The sequence below is a fragment of the Esox lucius genome, chromosome 11 (genome assembly GCF_011004845.1).
Source record: "Esox lucius isolate fEsoLuc1 chromosome 11, fEsoLuc1.pri, whole genome shotgun sequence".
Classification (NCBI taxonomy): Eukaryota; Metazoa; Chordata; class Actinopteri; order Esociformes; family Esocidae; genus Esox; species Esox lucius.
The window spans coordinates 24,206,088-24,230,086 of NC_047579.1; the positions used below are offsets into that span (position 1 = coordinate 24,206,088).

Sequence of the window (23,999 nt, forward strand, 5' to 3'; positions counted from 1 at the left end):
AAAAAAAACCAAACAAACAAAATAAGTAAATATAACCAAAAACTATCTATTCAACACTACTATGTACACGACACAGCGTCTCTGGTACAGAGAGACCTGGTTAGTATGGAAGGGAGCAAAAGACGGACACAGACCTTGCTGTAACACAAGTCTTTCTTGGCACAGAAAACGCTAGTTACCAGCACCCAGACTGACGAGGAGGGAGAAAGGACTCTCAAAGATAAGGACAGAACAAAGCAGCCCTGCCCCCCCCCCCCCAACCCCCCCGCCCCAAACACACACTCACACACTGTAAGAGCACACGCACAGGGCAAATACATTTTTTCACACAAATAAGGGGGCTGACATGGAGGGGTGATGTCACAGCAATGTAACTATCACGCGCACTATTCTAACCTCTCAGGAGCCCCCCACCCCACCCCGCTACTCATCCCCCAGTCCTCCACCACTACTACCCACTCCGCCACACAGGTTCATATTTCACCCCGCTATCTTGTCGCCTGTATTTACTGTTTCACAGGGGCCAGCGCACCTGCTGTTCTGGACCCGGTTCCGGCAGTCCTGTCTATATATAGGCTGTCTGACTGTCACAGTATGGGGTTCCTGACCGAGCCTGGAACCGTGGGTCTGTTCTCTGGCAGGGATCCGGTCTGGACTACAGGACGTAGGAGGGACACGGCCACGGCTGGACAAACTGAGGCTGTGGTGTGTTGTGCTGTTGTTGTACGTCCTTCCAACACGATAACATCTGTAACACATACACGCACACACGTGCGCACAACCAGAGATTGGACACGTTTTTTTCTTTGCGCACACACACTTTGGAAAAAACAAATCAGCACAAAGGAACACCATCTCCTTCTTGACAACCCATTTCCCTCTCATACAAAGTGACAGTGGTCTCGGGATCCCGTCCACACAATGACGAAAACCCTGACTGTCCAATCAAAACCCTGTTTGCCCTGGTTCTTACTTTTTGTCCATTAGCTTAGCAATGCCCTCTACTTGCAAAGTGAGCTAGGTTAGGTGTAAAGTAGTTTGTAGTCACATTGTGATCGTGGTTGGTTGGACCACAGCTTGGGTGGGTTCACATTTTGAGGTTAGATCTCCATGCAGGTTGAAAGACGAGGTGAGAAGATGTGAGTCTGAGTAACTCGGTGGAGGAGAGTCCATGTAACTCAGTAGAGCTGAGTCCATGTTAACCAACTGAATTCAGTCCACATAACAGAGATGGAGGATCCAATGGGATTAAAGGAATAACAAACAACACCTCAACTGTTGGGGGTAGAAGACAGTATTTAGAGATCAGGAGGATTTGTTCAGGTACTAGGGTCCAGAACCTTGGTAGAGAGACAATCACTGAGGAAGGATCTTATACCCACACATATCTATATATACTTTATACATACACACACACAAACACACTAGCTAGAAAGTTTGGGGTGTTAAAGCCACACTAGCCTGTGAGTTATTCTAATGTTGCCTGTGAATGACCAGCCATGGTGAGACACAGGGCTGTTGGGTGTCTGAACTGTATCTAAATGCTGGTGGAGGACAGAGAAAAACATTCTGTTTCAGACACATTTCTCCCGAAGCAAACAGTGGCTTGTCTCACGGCATTGGCTTAAACAAAATAATCCTGTCAGCATTTCCAATGGACCTCAAATGCATATGCTCTCTAACACATCTGCAGCTAAAAATGGGTGTTATTGAGTCTAATATTACCTAGAAAAACCTAACTTCAAATCTACCAAGGATGTTTTGCTCTGTCCTCCATACTAGCTCTCTCCCTAATTCCCACTCCAACAGTAGTTGGTAGATGTGAATGATTGAATCGGCAGTTGGTGTGTACAAGTCCTCAGTTGTTTGTTTATATACGTCCTCAGTTTGTCTGTCTATCTCCGTACAGGCATAGAGAGATGGGTCTGGGGGTCTTTGTTTTGTTCAGGTTTTAGTTATCCTCACTGAGCTTTTCCTGTGTCCCCTTCTTCCTCACCCCATCCTTCCTTCCTCTTCTTCCTTCTCCATTTCTTTCCCTTACCATAGCTGCCGTCCTGTGTAAGTCGGGGGTGCGGAGGGGACCTGTGAAAAGATACACACACACAGAACATCAGTGTGGTGATACAGTATAATACACATTTTGAAGGATAGAAACCATCTCTCTGAAAAGCACATTCCTGATAAGAGGTAGTATTTTGAAACTATCGACTCTAAAGCTTCTCTTTAGCTTCCTCCTCGTTCTATCCTTTCCCTTCCCACACTAAAGCAAGACTCTATGCTGGGCATGTGTGTGCATTGAGTTAAACAATTTGAGAAATATTTCAGTATTAAAGCTACAACCTACAGTATCTCACAAAAGTGAGTACACCCCTCGCATTTTTGCAAATATTTGATTCTATCTGTTCATGTGACAACACTGAAGAAATGACACTTTGCTACAATGTAAAGTAGTGAGTGAATAACAGTGTAAATTTGATGTCCCCTCAAAATAACTCAACACACACACACATAGCCATTAATGTCTAAACCGCTTGCAACAAAAGTGAGTACACCCTAAGTATCTCACTTTTGTGAGATACTGTATATTTTAATTCAAACCTACGCCAAATTTCCACAGTAAAATATTTAGTTGCATATGGATGTAAAATGGGTGCATTTAGAGCCCGGTTCAGTACATTAATACTACTCTAAGATGGGTAGCAGTTCTGAAAGCAGAATACTGGGAAGACCATTTAGTTATCAGGGAAATGTTCCCTGAGTGTTAGCTGAGTGATTTTGGGCTCTTTTTCCAAATCCAGATTCTGCTTTTAATGTGGGTGGTGTCAGAGCACAGTCACTGTAAGGGAGCCATTTTGCCATTTTCCAAGTGGGTTAGCTGAGTGTTAGACAGCACGGCGAGATACTGTCTGTTGTTGTTGTTGTTGTGTGAGTGTGTGTGTAATATTTGAGGGGATTTCGGTATGGGAGGGGTGCATAAAGTGTGTGTGTTCGTGTGTGTGATTCTTAAATCGTGTAAGGCGTGTGTTTCAGCACGTGTAGACGTACAATATGAGAACTCACCGCTCCCCCGTTCAGGATCATGGTCATTTCAGTGGGCTGGTAAACATTGCTGCGGAATGGGGCACTGGGTCTAGGTGCTGTGTTGCCGTTATGGTGACCCCCACTCCCACTCCTCAGACCTGGCGCAGGAGAGGGTAAAGGTTCAACTCTCCTCTAGTCTCAGACACGCACCAACCGCAAACATTCATTTGTCCATTCTATGGCAACATATAGATAAGAACATACGCCCCAGGACGTGACGTCACCCCATTTTGTAATAAATCGATCTGTGCGTGTTTGTGGTTTATTGTTTCTTAGAGTAAAAGGATCTGGAAAGGACAAACGTCACAAACAGAGGAACATGATCTTCTTCATGGCTGAATTTCACAGGTAGTGCTAAATAGGAATACTTTCAGTGACGCCCACATGGTTTTTTTCTAGGTCTCTTTCAAAATTACCAAAGTTGGGACCTAAAGGTTGGAGCTACAAACAATAAAATACTTAGACTCAATAGTGTCTGGAACACAACAGTGTTTTGCTGCATGATGCACAGAAGATTTGGTAGCCATTTTATGTGTACTAAATACCACTGCTATGAAAAAGCTAACTTGCATAATGAAGGAACACCGAAACCAAATGAAAAAGTGGTGAACTGGTCGAAATCAAATATAATATATTCTAGAATTCAAACATTTGTATTTTTCCTCATAATAAGGAAATGCACCATGTTTTTCTATGCATTTCAAAGCACAAAACCGACTGGTCCTAAACCTCACACACATTCAGCTAAATGATCCATTGTTTGAATGAATCATTAAAACAACTCCATATGTTACCTTAGAAGAACCTGCAAATAAAGGGCAAAGACTTCAGTGCATAAACAGGTTCGCGAGTATACCATTAAGCCAGTCAAAATGTACAACATCTAGCACTGATTTTAAAGCCCATTTCGTGTCCATGGTTACCTGCAGTGTTTTCGTCAAAGCCGTAGCCCTGGTTCTCCACAAACTGCCTGTGTGAGAGGGGGATGTCTTCGTCGAAGCTGGTCTCCCTCATCCGGGACGGGGCCTGGGAGGTGTCGAAATAGTCAGGTGCGGAAGGCTGTGGTGGGGGGCGGAGACAGGAGTGTGCCTCGGGCACGGCGTGGAAAAGGAGGAGGAGCCAACCCTGCGCCACCAGCGCTATGGCCAACGCTGGCTCATCCCAGTCTGGGGACCGCCCCAGCCAGGCGTTGCCGTAGAGATAGAAGCCCACCCAGGCCACCCAGAGTAGGAGGGACAGCAGACAGGAGGCCAGGAGCCAAATGGCGTTACAGCGCCACTGTCGAGTCTTCCCGCAGAGAGCGAAGGAGGCGGCACCGAGTGCGGCTAGCAGGAGCACAAGCACGTAGCTACAGGCTAAGGAGAAGTCCAGAGGCAGGTACTGACAGGCTGCTCTGCCTTCCCGGAGCACCGTGAGCAGGAGCCATTCAGCGGCAATGATACCCTGGACTGCGCTGAGCCCCAGGGCTAGACCGGTCAGAGCACAGCCCCCAGGGCTCCGGCGCTCGCGGCCCAGCCTCCGGAGCCGCACGCCCTGCACCAGCAGGCAGGAGAAGCACAGGGCAAAGAGAAGGCCCCAGAGGGCACGGCGGAGGAGACAGAGCTGCTCGTCGCGCTCAATGAGGTAGGCGAAACTAAGCCCAAACAGGCCCAGGATGCCCAGGAGCAGGAGGAGAATGGGTCCCACGCCGCTGCGCTTCTCCGCTTCGCTCATGTGGCGTAACCGGCAGAGGAGGACCAGGCCGAGCAAAATGGCCACCAGGGCTCCACCTGCAGCTGCAGATTCAACTGCCACACCCCAAACAGAGTCCAGGTCACAGAGGAGGGTGTAGGGGCGCACCGGACCCCAGCCGCAGCCCCTTGGCACTGCCGATGAATCCTCATCAGAGTCCTGGGAAGAACCGCGTTGGGCCACGGAGATTAGGAGGATGACCAGAGGGAAGAACGCCATCTCTGAGAGGAGGGAGGAAGAGAGATGAGAGGGTACAGAAACAGTGAGTCATTTCAGGAACAAAATGTACTAAGTGAAAGAAAATGTCAGGTTATTAGGCTACTAGCTTGGTCATCAACATACATTTGCATACATTTATATAAAGTGGTGGAGCAAGGATGCAACCACCAAAAATGTGCTCTGCCTAGGCCAGTTGTTTCTCAAAATCCTGAAAATGGGGTCGCAAAAGAAACAGGAAAATAACATTGCACTTGGTATATAAACACCTAAACACGGTTCAGCAAGTAACCTCAGATAGCCGCAAAAGTTGGCTCAAACGCTTTAACGGTTTAAGATACAAAATATTATGACCCAATTCCCTGATAGAAAACTCATGAAATGTTTATGGTTTCTGTTTCCTTAGAACAAGACCAAACAGTCTCACACTGGGGAGAAAGAACATTAATGCTAATGTTATTTTCTACACAGAATATCATTAAAATTTATTGCAGTATGTGCATTTCCAACCTACTTCTACCTCATCAGGTCTTTCGCCTCGGTTTTAGACAGACCTGTAAATGTGGAGGTCACACACTGTCAGTCTGTGAGCATGGCCCAGATTCCCAGATACAAGAATTAGCAATCAGCTTTAATACCCAAGCCTGTTCAGGCATAAAACAAGGGGTTGGTTTTTTAGAACCTTGTCAGCAGAGGTCTGACCCTTGTAGCTGTCAAATTGGCAGCCATAATCCAAGATGAGTACCAACACTCTAACAAACGTCGGGGAACCCCTTAAGTTCTCTGAAGAACTCAGTAAACACGTAATTAGCAGTGTCAAACCATGCTCCTCAAACAAAAGAATGTTTGTAAAATATGTTTCTTGAAACAAGAACAGTGAGTTGTTGCTTACTTATCTACAGAGAAAACACTGCTCAGAGAGTGGAGGCGGGAAGGGATGCAGGATCATCGTCACAAACACATTTATTCCGATGTGACACACCAACCTTTTTTTAAACCAGCCGAGTAACGGTCAACAACAACTGTCTGGTCATTCCTAACACAACATGTCACACAAACTGACCTTTAAGAAATACTTTCCTATCTGCACCATGCATTCAATAGCATCACATTAAACTGTCACCATGCATCACAACCACCACAACACAGGCCACAACTGCCTTACTTTTTGGCACTAGCATTCCAACCCAAACCAAACATATTGTTTTAGCGCATTTTCTTTTCACATTGTCCTTTTTGGCTCACTGCCAGCAACTAGGCCAACCCCGCTTCCTAAAGCATTTTAAGGCTACGTTCACCATAAGAATCTTTGTAGGAGCTTTCTTAAATCTCTAAGCTTTTTCCCAAAAGCCACTGTTTCTGAAGTTTCATGTGGAAAGACTCTTCTTTTAACGATTGCCCCATATCACATTTTACAACGGCTATGTATGCCGTTGGGTATTTTATTTTGCTTGTCACTTTATAAATAGAAGATCTCCACAAAACATTGAATAAATACAGTGGGGAGAACAAGTATTTGATACACTGCCGATTTTGCAGGTTTTCCCACTTACAAAGCATGTAGAAGTCTGTAATTTTTTATCATGGGTACTCTTCAACTGTGAGTGACGGAATCTAAAACAAAAATCCAGAAAATCACATTGTATGATTTTTAAGTCATTAATTTGCATTTCATTGCATGACATAAGTATTTGATACATCAGAAAAGCAGAACTAAATATTTGGTAAAGAAACCTGTTTGCAAAGGTTATCAGTATCTCTGTGCCCATTTTCTGGTTCATTTTCTTTTATTCCAATTACAATGTTCACTGTATATGCAATAACGTCTGCATTTTCTTTCTGTACAAGTGACAAATATACTTGAAACTTAACATATTGCCTGACAGCCAACTTAGAAAAGATGCATTGTAAAACATTTGCAAGCCTTTCAACATGGTTGGAAACCCAACCCAGTACAGTTTGACTTGGCTCTGTCTGGAAAGCCTGACTTCATTTTGGCTCAAGGAAATAACCTGGATGTGTGATAGTGCTGATGGGCTCCAACAAAGAAAAGTAATAAACTCAAATTTGGATTGACATATGCTGATATTAAACCTCCCTACCAGGTTCTTGGTGTGCTCCAAGGCATCTTAGGCTCAGATTACTGATATTAGCTTAATGAGTGTTTAGAGGATATGGGGCAGTAAAAATTCAAGACAGTGTTTTTATGAGCATAGGCTGGCTATATCCACCTCTAGGTGCCAAAAATAGACTGTAAGAAAATATTGACAGACACTGAATCTCTATGTTCCCTCAAAGCAGAAATAGACCAAAGTCCACAGAGAACCGTATTCAGGTAAAAACTAGGACGGCAACAGGGATTCCTATGGGCAGCTCTTCTGTATACAGATAGTGACTCTTGTAGTCATTGCAGTACATGTAGGTAAAAGGTTAGCACTAGCAACAACTAATATACAGTAAATATTTTACTTTTCTGGTTGAGATGAGGATTGTGGTATAGTAATGTGCTTTAGGTGTGTGCTCTGCTCCAAGCCTGCTAACTAAAGACAACAGAGACTAGTATTGTCAGGGCAAGCTTGACCCGTATGTACTCAGCAGGACTACTGTAGTAGAAATATAATTCTCCAAACTACTTATACAGGGTAAGCCAATATGATGGATAATAATTATTACCAGACAGCCCAATGTGCTTAGATAAATACTAGGCAGGCTAGTAGGCTCTCACGGTCAGTTATACCATTCAGTCTTCAGCAAGACTATTACATAATGTAGTGGGACTGACCTGGAAAAAGGCAGGTACTTTAACTGTACCAGTCATTCCTAATCACCCTTTCAGGGTCAAGCATTTTCTCCATCAGTTGGTTAAGGTTGGGTGTAAGGGGCTGAGGATACCTCCACCTTGAATCTTGCAGGAAGGCATGTTTTCAACCAAGGTTGAGGACAGGTGAGGGACAGGAGACATCTGATGTGAATGAACCCAGTGCTCTAGGCTCTGTGGAGTTCTCTAGGGTCAGTGGTGAGAGGTCACTTCGTGACCACAGGCCAGCAGCTCCGACTGATTGGCTTGAGGTAAAAGTGGCAGCTTAACCACAGATCTAGGATCAGATTACCGAACCCCCAATCTTAGGGTTGGGGAGGGGCGTGGTCACCTGGAGATTAGCTGACTAGATTATAGGATGGTTTGTAGAGCTAAGTGATTGGGCCACAGAAGTCCATATGGTTGCCCTGGCCCTTTGAATAATGCTAAACATACATTTAAATAATTTTTAAAGATACAATTATGTTTATTGCAAAAAATAGCCCTTGTTTAATATTCTCCAATGGGAGACTAAAGGCCCATCCATTAACCACTGTCAGTCAATATCACCCATTATACAAGCATTCAAAGAAACTACAGAGCGCAGTCTCTGTCTGCCCACCCATCTGCTCTTTCACCTCAGTTGAGATGGCACATGTCTGACGGTGTGGCTGGGTTGCCAACATATGCTAAAATATAATATTTTGAGTGAGTGCATTGTGGATTGACTAACAAAACGTAATATCTTTAGTATGCCTCTGCATACTGTCTAGCATAACTTTATTATTTTGTTTACTTTTACCCCAGTATTTTATGATATCCAATTTGTGATAAAAACAAATATTAATTTTATACATCAGGCTCAGGACAATAGATGCTGAGATATGTGTCTTCTGAATTACATCCATTACTTTTCGGGCTCTTACCACACTGCTTAACCAGAAAGTCTAGACCGGAATCCTTATGCGGTAAACGCAAAACCCTCTATGACCTTTTACCTCAACTGATCTCACAGGTGCCCATCCCTCCACAAAGAGACACTAGAGGCAACCGTATTCGGTTATTAAATCCCCAAGCCCGGACGTTGCTGTCCAACTGTACTGCCATGTGTAGGACCCTATGCCTGTTAGTCCCTGGTCTCTAAACGACGCAGCGCACGACAAGGCAGGGACTTCACAACTGCACCATTCAGAGGCCACATTTATCTTATTTTTTGTAAACACAAGGCTTGTTTATGACTGATGTGATTACCCAAGAATGCTGCAAGCTCAGTGGGTACTTGTGAAAGTGTGTGGTGTGGAGAGGTATTCTGGGTTGTTCTTGTCCCTGTTTCTGAGTGTGTGTGTTTTTCTGAGCATGTTTGTGTGTGTTTGTGTGTGCCTGTTCTGATTTGTTTAATAGCTACGTTACCCACACGGAATTAAACAGGGCTGAATCCCATCTTACACCTCTTTCTCTCTCTCTCTCTCTCTCTCCCTGTCGTCCACCTTCTCCCCAAAACCTCCCGTCTTTCCCTCTCACCTTGCTGCAACAGTAAACAGCCGCTGGATACCATTGGTTTGCATTAACATCAATCAGCTCTTCTAAGGGATGACTCACCTAATCACAGTGCTGGCTCTTTTCAGAAACACACTACTAAAAACGTCGCTAGCCTGGGTTCGCGCACACACACGCTCTCCGGGGGCCTGGGTGCTGTGTTTAGCTCCTCGGTCCTCACAGCATGTTAGGTTCTGGCAGAGCCCCTGATAACCATGGTAACACCCCGTCTCTGAAAAGACGGGCGTGAAGGAGGGAGGGCAGAGTGGGCAGGCTCATCCCCACACAACTGTGCAGACTGCTGTTTCCTCTCCCCCTGGCTTGGCCTTGCAGACGGTGAATGCATACAGCGTAGCATAGCTGCCGAATCATAACAGAGTATGAAATGCTTTGACGGCCAGTTACAGCACCTATCAGGATTAGTACTCGTCCGTCCGTCGTCCCGTCCACTCAATCAAACCCCCTACTGTATGAAATCTGTGTTCAGTCCCTTTCCAATCTCACTTTTTTCATCCCTCACACACCTACACGTTCGGTCAGCTGTCTTCCACCCTGCGTAGAGGGACTGGCTTGAAAACCAGAGTAGTGCCAGGGAGAACCACAGACACATCCTTGTGGGAACAACAAATTATCACGCTAACTCCCTTACCATAACCAGGATTCTTACTACAACTGTAACTTTTACCCTCAACCTAACACCAAAGCCTAAAATAGAATTTGTCCTCCTGGGGAAAATGGAAATGTTTCTTGTTTCACTATCCTCGTGGATTTTGGTCCTCACACTCTGTATCACCCACTCTAATATGAGTCACGTGGAGAAGAGCCCCCTCTCTGCCTTTCTTCAAACCTCTACAGCAAAAAAAGGCTTAGGTTACCATCTTTCTCTTTCCTTCCATCTCTCTATCCATCGTGTTACCCCCTCTCTCTCTCTTTACCGCTCCCTCTCTTCACCTCTCCCTCTCTTTACCTCTCCCTCTCTTCACCTCTCCCTCTCTTCACCTCTCCCTCTCTTCACCTCCCCATCTATTCACCTCTCCCTCTCTCTACATCCCTCTTATTCCATTTTTTCACCTCTCTCCATCCCTCTTATTCCATTTTTTCACCTCTCTCCATCCCTCTTTCATTCTCTCTGCGCCCTCCCTTCTCTCTATTGCTGTCTGTTTCTCCCTCTCTATCATTTTTCCCTCCTCTCAGTCAATGTTTTATTCCCTCCCCCTCCCTCTGCCACATGTATATACGTGAGGTGAACCATGTGACATACCCCTCCCTGGTACTTTCAGCTCCCTCCCTCCCTGCTCTCTCCCTCCCTGCTCTCACCCTCACAGCTCCCTCCCTGCTCTCTCCCTCCCTGCTCTCCCCCTCCCTGCTCTCACCCTCGCAGCTCCCTCCCTGCTCTCACCCTGGCAGCTCCCTCCCTGCTCTCACCCTCATTGCTCTCTGTTTCCCTGATCCCTCCCTCCCTGTTCTCTCTCTCCCTCTTCCATCCAACACATCACATGGTGCAGCAAAATCCTTACATTCACTACAAATGTCTCCAAATCTTCCTGGGGTCCTTACTTCTCTCTCTCTCTCTCACTCTCACACAGTCTCCCGCCATCTTCGTTCTGTCTCTCTCTTTCTGTTATTTTCTAACCCTCTACATATTTCTTAAGAAATAGGTCTAACAATTTTTGCCAGTTCTGAAGCCAATGGTGATTGGATGTCATGATAACCTCCTGTTTTTAACGTCAACTGCCTGTCTACATGCATGATGAACGCCTGCCTGTATGAAGACTGTCTACCTGTATGATAACTGTCTACTTGTATGATAACTGTCTACTTGTATGATAACTGTCTACCTGTATAAAGACTGTCTACCTGTATGAAGACTGTCTACTTGTATGATAACTGTCTACTTGTATGATAACTGTCTACTTGTATGATAACTGTCTACCTGTATGATAACTGTCTACCTGTATAAAGACTGTCTAACTGTGTTAAGACTGTCTACCTGTATGATAACTGTCTACTTGTATGATAACTGTCTACCTGTATAAAGACTGTCTAACTGTGTTAAGACTGTCTACCTGTATGAAGACTGTCTACCTGTATGATAACTGTCTACCTGTATAAAGACTGTCTAACTGTGTTAAGACTGTCTACCTGTATGAAGACTGTCTACCTGTATGATAACTGTCTACCTGTATAAAGACTGTCTAACTGTGTTAAGACTGTCTACCTGTATGATAACTGTCTACCACCATTTAGCACATTTATTATCATGAACATTCTACTGTTGCCTGACAAAATTATCTTTGTCAATCACAAAGCTCCACAAAATGCTTTAATTGCAATTAAAGTAGTATCTAGCACTGTTAGAGATGCACCAATATCATTTTTTGATTGTCGATACCTATTGCGAGTACCATTTTAACAATCTTATTAAAAATGTTAAAACACATACCATGGACACTCCAACGTAGAGTAAGGTATTCATAGTAATTCTATATTAATATAAAGTGGATGTGTATTGGATAAATAGTCATTGCAGTTAAAACTAGGGATGTAAGAAACTGAAAATGTTAATTTAAGTATATTTTATATTGGGTTATTGGTTATTAAGATTCAAAAATTCCTTGGAAACTGGCACTTTCATCTAGTTGTCGTCCAGTTACAACATGTCGTCCAGTTACAGCACTAGATTAATTAACGAGGCACTTTAAGCTAATCAATTGAAGATGGAACTAAATGGAAAGGCTAGAGCACCAAACAGGTATGCTATTTATCTATGAATCTGAATGAATTTGGAAATAAAAAATTGCAGTTAAAAGTGTTGTATTCTCAATTAGCTTGGCGTTAGCTAACTTAGCTAGCTAGTTTAAGCTTCTCTACTGTCACCACTTGAGATACTTACTTTGCAAAGTTTGCAACTACTAGTTTAACTAGTGGCTGTTTCAATTGTAAATTAATTCCAGAAGACCGTGATGGGTCCCACTCCTGTCAGCTAAAAAACAGGAACATGAGGCTACAGCAGCAGAAGACCATGATGGGTCCCACTCCTGTCAGCTAACAACAGGAACATTACACTAAAGTGGGCACGTACTGACGATTAGAAAAACTTTTCATATTCTGAATCTCAATTTCTGCTGTGACATACAGATGGTAGGGTCCAAATTTGGCACATGAATCCATGGATCCACCCTGCCATGTGTCAACGGCACAGGATGACGGTGGTGGTGGTATAATGGCGTGGGCAAGGATTTTTTGGCACACATTAGCTCTATTAATACCTCTTATTTACCCTTAAATGTACAAAAAAATTAATAAATATGGAACGCTGATAATTTGCTACTGGGAATGTGAAATCATAGGATTTATCTGAATTTAAACTAAGGAATTTAGAACATGCCAAACATTGCAACAACAGGGTCAAAGTTGAATGTCTTACTAATTCCCTGCCAAAGCGATGGCAATTTAAAAGGCTCATGCTAACAAGTTAGAGGTAAAAATAAGCCTGTTTGAAAGAGGATTATATAAACATGGCCCTATTTTCTTTCATGACAAATACCCAAATTTGTGTACCAAAAGATAATGTTGTGGATGTGTACTTTAACGCAGCACTATATCTATCACTGTAGTAAACACTTCAATTATGCACCCCATATTTCTACACACACAGGATTTCCCATTTCTAAACAGTACCAGTCAAATATTTGGACAAACATGCACATTCAAGAGTATTTCTTCAGTTTTTTTCTATAAGCATAAAATTGTTGAAAATACCTAAAATACATGTATATTTTAGATTGTTCAAAGTAGTGTGCGCTGCACACTATGCATTCTCTCAACAAGCTTAATGAGGTAGTCACCTAGAATGCATTTCAATTAACAGCCGTGCCTTATTAAAAGTTACATTTATTTTCTTTCTTTCCTTCTTAATGCATTAGGGTGGGTATACAGTGGGTGACAATATAGGATGAATATACAGACCACCATCAATATGTCAAGAATAGCTCAAATAAGCAAAGGGAAATGACAGACCATCATTACTATAGGACATGGAGTATTTCAAGAACTTTGAACGTTTCTTCAAGTTCATCATAACCATCCAACGTTATGATGAAAAAGGCTCTTATGTGAAACGCCGCAGGAAAGAAGACCCAGAGTTACCTCTGCTGTACAGGATAAGTTCATTAAAGTCACCCGCCTCAGACTGCAGCCTAAATAAATGCTTCACAGAGTTCAAGTAACAGACATCTCAACATCAACGGTTCAGAGGAGACTGCGTGTATCAGGCCTCGATGGTTGAATTTCTGCAAAGAAATTGCTACCAAAGGACAGCAATGAGAAGAGACATTCTTGGGCCAAGAAACATGAGTAATTAACTTTAGACCCGTGGAAAGCTGTCCTTTGGTCTGATGAGTCTAAATTTGAGATTTCTGGTTCCAACTGCTGCTTCTTTGTGAGACGCAGAGTGGGTGAACGGATGATCTCCACGTGTATGATTCCCGCCGTGAAGCATGGAGGAGGAGGTGTGATGGTGTGAGGCATCTTTAATGGTGACACCGTCTGCGATTTATTTAGAATTCAAGGCACAGTCAAGCAGCATGTCTACCATAGCATTCTGCAGCAATACCCCATACCATCTGACTTGCACTTAGTGGGACTATAATTTGTTTTCCCACAGGACAATGACCCAAAACACACCTCCAGGCTGAGTAAGGGCTATTTGCCCAAGAATGCAAGTGATGGTGCTGCATTAGATGACCTGGCCTCCACAATCACCTGACTACTATTGAGATGGTTTGGGATGAGTTGGACCTTAGAGTGAAGGAAAAACAGTAAACAAGTGCTCTGCATACGTGGGAACTACTTCAAGACTGTTGGAAAAGCATTCCAGGTGACTACTTCAAGAATCTGGCTGAGCAAATCCCAAGAGTGTGCAAAGCTGTCTTCAACATATAAGGCGGCTACTTTGAAGAATCAAACATGTGTTCAACACTTTTTAGGTTAGTACATGATACTGTATGTGTTGTTTCATAATGTTGATGTCCTCACTGTTATTCTACAATGTGGAAAACAGTATAAATAAATACCCTATAAATACCCTTGAATGAGTACTGTACATTATGTACCATTTCAAAGCCATGTTACATAATACTACAGATAGTTAATGCAAATGGAGTGTAGAAGCACTATGCTCCCCGCTGTAACACCAATAACCATCCTCAGTCCTTTAGGCTCCAGAGTCAAAGAGTGTAAAAGCTCCAGAGTCATCCTCTACAATTACGGTCCTTTACAATTATCATAGACAGTGGACTACCAGATGTGGTGTAATTACCATAACCATAATTGGGTGCATGATTACATTTCTGACTAGCAGCTCTCTCGACTCTGACCTACCCTATCGTCCTCTCGTCCTTAAAGCAATTTGGTTGTTCATTGCATGTACTGTAATTTCCCGTTTATAAACCGCGGCCTACACACTGATTTTGAAAACATTTTCAACCAGAGCGGTTACTACACAGGTGCGGCCAATACACCAGTTTACATTTTTAAAACCGTATCCACCGGCGAACCTTTAACACAGGTGATTGCTTGATGACACAGAGGTAAATATTTGATTATATCTTTTCATGTTACAACACTGAAGAAATGACACTTTGTGGACATTTTCACTTAGGGGTGTACTCACTTTTGTTGCCAGAGGTTTAGACATTAATGGCTGTGTGTTGTGTTATTTTGAGGGGACAGCAAATGTACACTGTTATACAAGCTGTACACTCACTACTTTACAAATATTTACAAAGATGTGAGGGGTGTACTCAAGTTCTGAACGGGGGTATCTGGATATTGATGAAAGGTGATACCATGAAGGGGTTCGGTGTAGTGTGTTATTATATGTTTGTCTATCCTGACCCTAGCCCGTACAGGGACCCAGATGTGGAGACAGATGTGGCTGCGGTCAGCAGGTCACTCCTTTGGTGATGGGCTCAAGCTGGCCTCACATCTGCCTGCTCTGTTCTCATTGGTGGAACACTATTATTCCGACTATATATAAATATATATATATATATTCAGTATCAACTGCTTTTCATAATGGCAAACGCCAATCCTGATCATTTATTACTAATAGCTGTCCATCAGCTCTGACCAATGTAGTATATAACGTCCATTCATTGCTCAGGTGAACAGTAACAGTGGCACTCTATGTCCACGATAACCTGATCCCTATGCTGATATAAGTCTCCCACAGCTGTGAGTGAACTGAAGAGAAAAGAGACAGTCAACTTGATGAAATAGGGATAGCTCAAATGGCAGCGAGCGAGGGATCGTGCAGTGAGAGAAGGAAATGAGAGAGAAGGTTGTGGGAGTAATACAGAGAAGGATAGAGAGAGTAGAGGGTTGTGGGAGTAATACAGAGAAGGATAGAGAGAGTAGAGGGTTGTGGGAGTAATACAGAGAAGGATAGAGAGAGTAGAGGGTTGTGGGAGTAATACAGAGAAGGATAGAGAGAGTAGAGGGTTGTGGTAGTAATACAGAGAAGGATAGAGAGAGTAGAGGGTTGTGGTAGTAATACAGAGAAGGATAGAGAGAGTAGAGGGTTGTGGTAGTAATACAGAGAAGGATAGAGAGAGTAGAGGGTTGTGGGAGTAATACAGAGAAGGATAGAGAGTGTAGAGGGTTGAAGGAGTGAGAAAGAGAAAGTGGGGAAGAGAGATGGAGAGAGAGAGAGAGAGAGAGGGTGAGACAGGGGGTGTATGGCAGAAAGAGAGACAGATTGACTTTGGGGATTGAAGAGTGTCCCTCCCTGAGGTCTGCTGGGTAAATGAAGTCAGTAAGCCAGGCAGACAGACAGGCTGATCGTCCGACTGACCCCACCCACACACACACACAAGCAGACATAACACAGATAGACACAGAGTGCTGTCTGCTATTCCCCAGGCCTTCCTCCTTGGTCCCCAGACCTCTCTAGCACAAATAATTAGGCCTCATTAACATGTGACTGGTTCTCACAGCGTGACCGTATGCTAATTGACTTAACAATTAACAGTCTGATATTTTAACCCCTCCTATCACAGTATAGTCATTTGTGATGAGGGCTGAGGAATAAAGAAATGCAGCACGCACCCAATAGTTGGGTGATACAGTGATTTTGGAGATAATTCAGGCCCCTTCTCTTTTTCAATGTTAATTTGTTGTGTTATAGACTTAATTTATAAATGTTTAATAATTTTTCCCTTCAATCTACATACAATGCCCCATAACGACAAGGCCAAAACATGTTCTAGAAAATGTGTGCAAAATTACTGAAAATCAAAAACTGAAATATGATCATCCTTGAGATGTCTCCAGAACTTAACTGTCCACCTGTGGCAAATAAAATTGATTGGAAAGGATTTTGAAAGGCACACGCGTGTCTACATAAGGTCTCATGTTTTACAGTACATGTCAGAGCAAAAACCAAGCCATGAAGTCGAAGGATCCCTCCCTAAAGCTCCTAGACAAAATTGTGTTGAGGCATAGCCTGCTCAGAAGGTGACCAACAACCCACTGGCCACTCTAACAGGGCTTCTGAGATTTTCAGCAAAGATGGGAAATTCTGCCAGAAGAACAACCATCTCTGCGGCACTCCATCATTCAGGCATTTATGGTAGAGAAGATCGATGGTAGCCACTCCTGAGTAAATTACATATCGCAAGCAGCCTGAATCACTATGAGAGTACAAGAAAAAATCTGATTTGGTCTGATGAGACCAAAATCAATCTACAGTATGAGGCTTGAATCCCACGGTCTACATCTGGCAAATAATAGGTACCGCTCATTACCTGGCAAATACCATCCCTTTGGTGAAGCATGGTGGTGGGTAGGCATCTCAGTGGAAGGGACTGGGAGACTGGTCAGTAGGATGGATGAACAAAGAAAATTACTGAGGGGTCCTTCAAGAAAACCTGTGCCAGCGCAAACAGAACCTCAAGATTCGGCTGAAGACTGATCTTTCAGCACATCAACAACTCAAAGGACACAGGCAAGACAAAGCTTGAGTAACTTCACAAAAAGTCCTTAAGTGGCCCAGTCATATCCTGGACTTAAACCCTATGGAACAATTGAACATATGTGGGGAGATCAGAAGACCACTGTTCACCAACGTTCCCCATTTAATGGTCTGAGAGGATTTACAATAAAGAATGGTAGAAACTGATGAAATCCAGATATGCATATGTACAGGCATACCCAAAAAGATTCAAAGCTGTGATTGTTGCCAAAGGCAATTTTACAAATTACTGATAAAAGGATCTGAATACTTATGTATATGGGATATCAGTTTTTTACTTTCAATAAATTGGTACACATTTCTAATGTGATGATGGGGTACTGTGTGATCATAGGTCTTCAACCCTCTCCTGGGGACCCCCCACCCATCTCACAGTTTAGTTTTTGCCCTGAAATAGCTCACTTGATTCAACAGGTAAGGGCTTGTTAAATTAGTTAAAAAGTTGAATCAGGTGTGCTAGCTCTGGAATACATCTAATAGATGGAATGGTTGGGGGGTCCCCAGGAGAGGGTTGAATACCGATGGCGTAGATTGATAGCAAAAATAATTTAATAAATTATAAAACAAGTTAAAAACATGACATAAACATGGAGAAAGTGTAAGGTCAGAATACCAGATCTTCCCTGGTCAACTGAAAGTGCTATACTTGTAAAGTCGAAGCGTCTAGGTGCAACAACAACTTAGCCACGAAGTGGTAGACCACGCAAAATTACAGAGCAGCCAAGTCCTGTAGGGCGTTGCACTTAAAAATCGCCTATCATCTGTTGTATCACTCACTACAGAGTTCCAAACTGCCTCTGGAAGCAACAACAGCACATGAACTGTGCGTCAGGAGCTTCACAAAATGTTTCCTTGGCCGAAGAGCTGTACGCAAGCCTCACATCAACATGTGCCATATCAAGCGTCGGCTGGAGTGGTGTATAGCAGGCTGCCACTGGACTCTGGAGCAGAGGAAACATTTCGCTGGAGTGATGAATCACACTTCACTATCTGGCAGTCTGGTTAATGAATCTGGGTGTGGCGGATGACAGGAGAATGCTATCTAACAGAATTTAACGTTTGGCAGAGGAGGGATAATGGTCTGGGGCTGTATTTTAGGGTTTGGGCTAGGCCACTTTTTTCCAGTGAAGGGTCATCTTAATGATACAGTATAAAAAATTATTTTTGACAAATGACTGCTTCCAACTTGGTGGCAACAGTTTGGGAAAGGCCCTTTGCTGTTCCACCATGACTGTGTCCCTGTGTACAAAGCGGGGTCCATGAAGACATGGTTTGATGAGGCTGGTGTGGAGGAACTCGAGTGGCCTGCACAGAGCCCTGACCTCAACCCCACTGAACACCTTTAATGTGAATTGGAATGACAATTGTGAGCCAGGACATTGTGTCCACCATCAGTACCTGACCTCACAAATGCTCTTTTGGCTGAATGGGCACAAATTCCCCCAGAGACACTCCAAAATCTTGTGGAAAGCCTTTGCAGAACAATGGTGGCTGTTATAGCTCTGCAATGGGGGTAGGCACTCCACATTAATACCCATGATTTTGCAATGGGATGTCCAAGCTCATATAGGTGTGATGGTCAGGTGTCCACATACTTTTGGCCATAGCGTGTATTTAATGCTTGTTATTGAACAACTTAATGTAGATCCTTAAGTTTGGTGCTTAATGAAGATGACCCACACACTTCAGACTGTGGGTTCCATGTGTGCCAATTCAGTATCTATCAACGCAGAGCATCCATTATAGATGAATGGTACCAATGTACCACCACTCACACCGGGGTTGGTCACAGACAGAGTTGGAGACCATGCCTGGTTCTATGAGGACGATCAGAAGTATTAGTGGTTGTTGTGCTGGTGCGTAGAATGGAGAAAAGAGAGAGAGGAAGTGAAGACAGCAGGATGTGCGGAGGAAGCTAGAGCGTGGAAATGACTGGTGTGTGATCATTGTGTGATGCATCAAGCTGTTGCCTCTCAGCACACACACACACACACACACAAATACACATTTGTCTGTCTATCCTTATGGGGACATAAGACCTAATCCTGACGCAGAAATCCATGTACCCCATTCCCTATCTGTAAACCTAATAATACCAGGGTTCGAATTATGGGGAGATTGGGGGGGATTGACCCCCATAATTAAGACTCAGATCCCCACAAAAGAGGTAAAAAGAACAGGTCGGGGGGGTCGAAACATAGAGCTAAGGAAAAAATTAAGAGACCACGGCACCTTTTTCTTTCCTTTCCAAAAAAGTTGAAAAGGAAGGTTTTGAGTGAGGAACAGAAGGGTTAAAATTAAGAGACCACTGCAAATTATACGCTTCTGTTCCTCATTCAATACTTTTCTTTTCAATGTTTTTGGAAAGGAAAGAAAAAGGTGCAGTGGTATCATCATTTTTTCTGGAGCTGTATACCGTTCTTAACTGAATATTGTAATATGATTTTTGACAGCCCTAAAGTGGACCATACCATTTCGCCAACCATATATTGAATGAAGAAATATCTCGTAATTCTTCCTGTTTACCTGTTGTGGGGGGGGGGGGGGGGGGGGGGGCGCGCGGTACTGGGTTCCCTTTACGCCCTGGAGAAAAAGTTGACCCCCTCCCCGATTGTCACTGTAGAATTCGCACTCAGAACAATACACCTTACCAGGGGAGCCGCCAGGAATTTTGGGCCCCATGACAAAAAATCTGCGCAGCTGTTACCTATTTTTTGGGGCCCCTGTCAGTCATGGGCCTTTGAAATTGTCCAAACTTTCCCCCCTATACGGCGCCCCTGCCCCTTACCCTAACATTAGCCTAACTTCAATAACCTAACTTTCGTGCCTAAACTTAACATAGCGCTAACACCCAAAACCTAAAAGTAACCCAACTTCAACAACATATATAACCGAGTATGATCAACAACAATATACTCAGTTATATGTTTACTAACCCCTAAGCCATAAATTGTATATTCCCTAGTGAGGAGCATTTTATTCAGGTTGTATTATCTTTATGAAGACTACTAGGGATGTCACGAGAACCGATAATTTTGTACCAAGTCAATGCCAAAATTCTGAAAACATGACGGTACTGGTTTTTGTACAGTACCGTAGGTACCGGGGATCCAACACGTAACAGATGGCGGCAAGTGCAGCTGCAGCTCCGCCTCGACAAAAAACAGTAAGAGTTGCACCTCAAAGACAGACATGCAGATTTATGTCAAGAATTCAAGATGAGTGTGTTTCAATTCACGTTACATTAACAACGTATCCAAAGGGTTATCCTTATTATATCCTTATCCTGAAATACACGGTACCATTATTTTAGTTTGAGACAGCTGGCATTGCTGACTAGCCTAGACAATCAAGTTCCATATGACGTTTACAATGGCTTAATTAATGTCACTAGGAGGCCAAGGAGGTCAGACGAGATTGGAGATGTGGCCTCGCGAGACTAGCAATGGCTGAACTATAAAGGCTATTGTAATGTAACCATAGCTTGTTGTAGTAAGCTACTGTCCTTAACGTTCAGTCTGTCATCAAAATATAATGTCAGCGTTTGAAATAAATATTTCCGGACAACATTTTGTCGCCATGTTAGTACATTTTAACTACTGCTTGCACTCTGAGTAGAGGTGTGTATGTGTGTATGTATGTATGTAGCCTCTGCTGTTTTCTTAAGTACATGGGATTTATTTGTTTGTTTTCGTTTTCTACCGTGGTATCGAATTGTGTATCAAGAATCATAGAATTTTGCTGGTATTGGTTTCAACTACTAATTTCTGGTATTGAGACCTCCCTTGTCACAACATGTGCACATAAAAGCGGACACACACACACACACAACTGCACCTGATAAACTCTTGGTTGGGGACAAACACAATGGCAACTGCACATACTAGAAAAAGAACACGGCCTGTGGCAGAAGAAGCCCTGAGGGGTGAACATCAGCTCCTAGAGGCCTGATTTAACTCACTCGTCTGAATCAATTGAAAGAAAGCATCTCAGAATAATATTGTATTATGTCTGTTTGTAGTATATCCTTTACTTTAGTCAATCTGAATTCTTCCCTGGCAAAAACTGTAGGAGTTATGGACATAGTAGATACTTTGAATGGAATTGAACTTACTTGTATGTCAACTTTGTACGCAGTACATTCCAGAACACAGAACACATTCTTGGACAGAAAGGATTTCCAACAAGGTAAATGTCTTGTACATATTTGCAGGACTAATCTCGCTCCACAATCCTCAAAACAGTTTAATCATTTAGATTTTTATGACATGTTAATAAGTTCATCAGCATTGAAATAATAATGGTCAGCAACAGTCACTTAACCACTGCCAGAGATGAGTATCCCTGGTTAGATGAGGAAAGGCCAAAACGACTTAGTGAAGGTAGCCTTGCTTTAACTCTTTAACTGATTTAGAAAACCTATTTAGAGAACGTTCTTTTTCAGGCAGCCCCCCCCCCCCCTTATCAACAAACAATACTGACCATATGGGAGAGGATATGGTTTTCCAGAAAGAGTTGTTTGTTGAGAGACCCAGGCCAATCCTTTTTAGGTGGGCGGGGATGATCTCAAATACTAAATAAAGAATATCAGCTCACCTTGGAAGTCTCAAAACAGGAAGGGATGAAGGGGGGTCAGGAAGAGATGAAGAGGAGTGTGTGTGGGGGGGGGGGGGGGCATTTATATTAAATCCCAAAATGGTGTCAGCATTAACCAAGAGAATTGCATTCACATTATGCTCCGCACGTGCCGTGGCACGATAGCGAAGCGCAGCAGCAAAATTAGGAATGCGAGAGGACTGGGGTTGATATTTTATTCTCAAGTAAACAGTACTACCCTGCATCTTAACACAAGGTCTGCCGTTTTCTGTTGATGGTATCAGGGTTTGTCATGTGCAGTGGCAGGTGGTCCTTGACTCCAATGACCCTTGAGGTCAAGACCACGTCCCAACGCGCAGCGGCAGTGCGTAAACCTATCTATCCCAACGACAGCCTTCCCAACATAGTGCCCTTTCCTCTACAACCACAAAATGCCAGACCCCTAGGCTTGCTTTAAACCCCATATCTGGTGCTGCCGCATCACTACTCACACAACTGTCAACGGTGCAACTTCCACCCCAGTGAATGACGAACCCGAAAATAGCCACTGTCCAGTACATCCATGAGCACTACGGAATTAATTTGAAGCATACATTATGTCGTCTTAAAATGTCCAATTTGCCAATGAAAAATATATCACGCTCACAAAAAGCCATGAATACAAAAACAATCGAGTTTTCTTATCGATCGATACATGGAAAATCGAAATTGCGACAACGTACCTTGAGCGATGTAAACAAATCCGATGGAAAAGATAGCAGAGTGCACGTGTCACGTGTATAGCGGGGATCAATTGGAAAATGTCACATTTTAGAGTTGAAGCCCTTCTGCTGGGGTTGCATTTGCACTCTCCATCCACGTTCCCACGGTGGCGGATCAGCTTTGCTCCCACACCAAAAATGTCAACCCTCTCCTGGGTTAGGAACCAGGGAGAAAACCCTTAATTCAACCGCAATCTTTCTGGTATTCGTCCCGATTTGACACAGTAGCGGAAAGACGTACTAGCGACGTAAAAACTGCGTTATCGTTTCCGTTTCTCCTAAATCCTTTGTTCAACCGTGCGTTTCACCAACGAAGACCTCTTTGTCATGAATAAATTAGGAAAAATCTAAATAAATGAAATACACGAATGCAACGTTAAAATCCTCGCTGTTCTAAAAGTACTGTGCGTTAAATCCAGACGGATTCCCTGGTCTGTCACAGCTGCGCACAGTGCAGTTCACAGCCCAAGCCGAGGTTGGAGGTTCACACCGTTGCACATCTTCACTGCATCGCCCGGGCACGACAGCTCAGCACTCCGCATAACGTGCGTAATTTTAATCCCCCTCTCTACATCCAGTGAACATGACAGCTTTACGGAGAATTCATTGCACTCCGTCCCCTTTGTCACAGACAAAAGTGCTTCTGCTCAGTATGCAGTCCTATATTCTCCCTTCTAAGAAATTGGTGTTGCCCCCGGGTTCGGCTGTCATTCCGGTTATTGCTCCACGTCCATACACATATACCCAAATCTATCTATTGTCTGTGGACTCCGTACGCTTTGTTTTACAATTCCAATGAAAAATTTCGAGTTAAAAGATAATCCGTGGTTCATTTACGGGTCTTGACACCAAGTTCTTCTCCATCACTTTATTTTATGGCTGATTTGAAGCTATATTAAAATATCGGTGAGTTCTTGTTTCTCCTTCTGCTTGAACACGCGCGTCCTCAGCTGTTCAATTCGATCAGTTCATGGAGGCATGGTTTGAGTGACACAGAACCCGCCCCGTGCTTGAGCTCAATTCAATCAAACCCGCACTGCAGTATTAACATTTTTTTCTTCGCTTTGGTCCAACCAACAAAATTAAACGTCAGTGACATTTATGAAGACATGTTTCACATTGAAATACAATATGTTCATACAATGTACATGCAAACCTTTTGATAGAGTTTATCAAACTGATCATCACTCAACTATTTGGTAAATACTCTGGTGTATTTTACATAGCTTTTGCCTGCTATGTGCAG

The 23,999-nt window shown here is 43.4% G+C and overlaps 1 protein-coding gene across 2 annotated transcripts; it reads right to left on the reverse strand.

Moving 5' to 3' along the window:
• Positions 1-973: 973 nt before the first annotated feature.
• Positions 974-23,721, reverse strand: gprc5ba (G protein-coupled receptor, class C, group 5, member Ba). 2 transcript variants are annotated; one of them, XM_010873986.4, is made up of 4 exons: positions 22,715-23,721; positions 4,005-5,033; positions 3,061-3,179; positions 974-2,082 (listed from the first exon to the last, which is right to left on the reverse strand). In XM_010873986.4, exons 2-4 carry the CDS (start codon positions 5,029-5,031, stop codon positions 2,038-2,040), a joined length of 1,191 nt encoding a protein of 396 aa, XP_010872288.1. In that variant the 5' UTR covers positions 5,032-5,033; positions 22,715-23,721; the 3' UTR covers positions 974-2,037. The 2 variants fall into 2 exon arrangements, with proteins under 2 accessions (XP_010872288.1, XP_010872287.1); XM_010873985.4 differs by having other exon boundaries at positions 3,046-3,179.
• Positions 23,722-23,999: the final 278 nt, after the last annotated feature.

Bases quoted from the DNA above. Each gene is read 5' to 3' on its own strand.
- gprc5ba (XM_010873985.4), bottom strand. From the start codon at position 5,031: ATGGCGTTCTTCCCTCTGGTCATCCTCCTAATCTCCGTGGCCCAACGC. The intron at 3,180-4,004 runs GTAACCATGGAC...CTCCTGCGCCAG, and splicing joins CTTTGACGAAAACACTGCAG to GTCTGAGGAGTGGGAGTGGG. The intron at 2,083-3,045 runs GTACGTCTACAC...ATCTTTTCACAG, and splicing joins GAGCGGTGAGTTCTCATATT to GTCCCCTCCGCACCCCCGAC.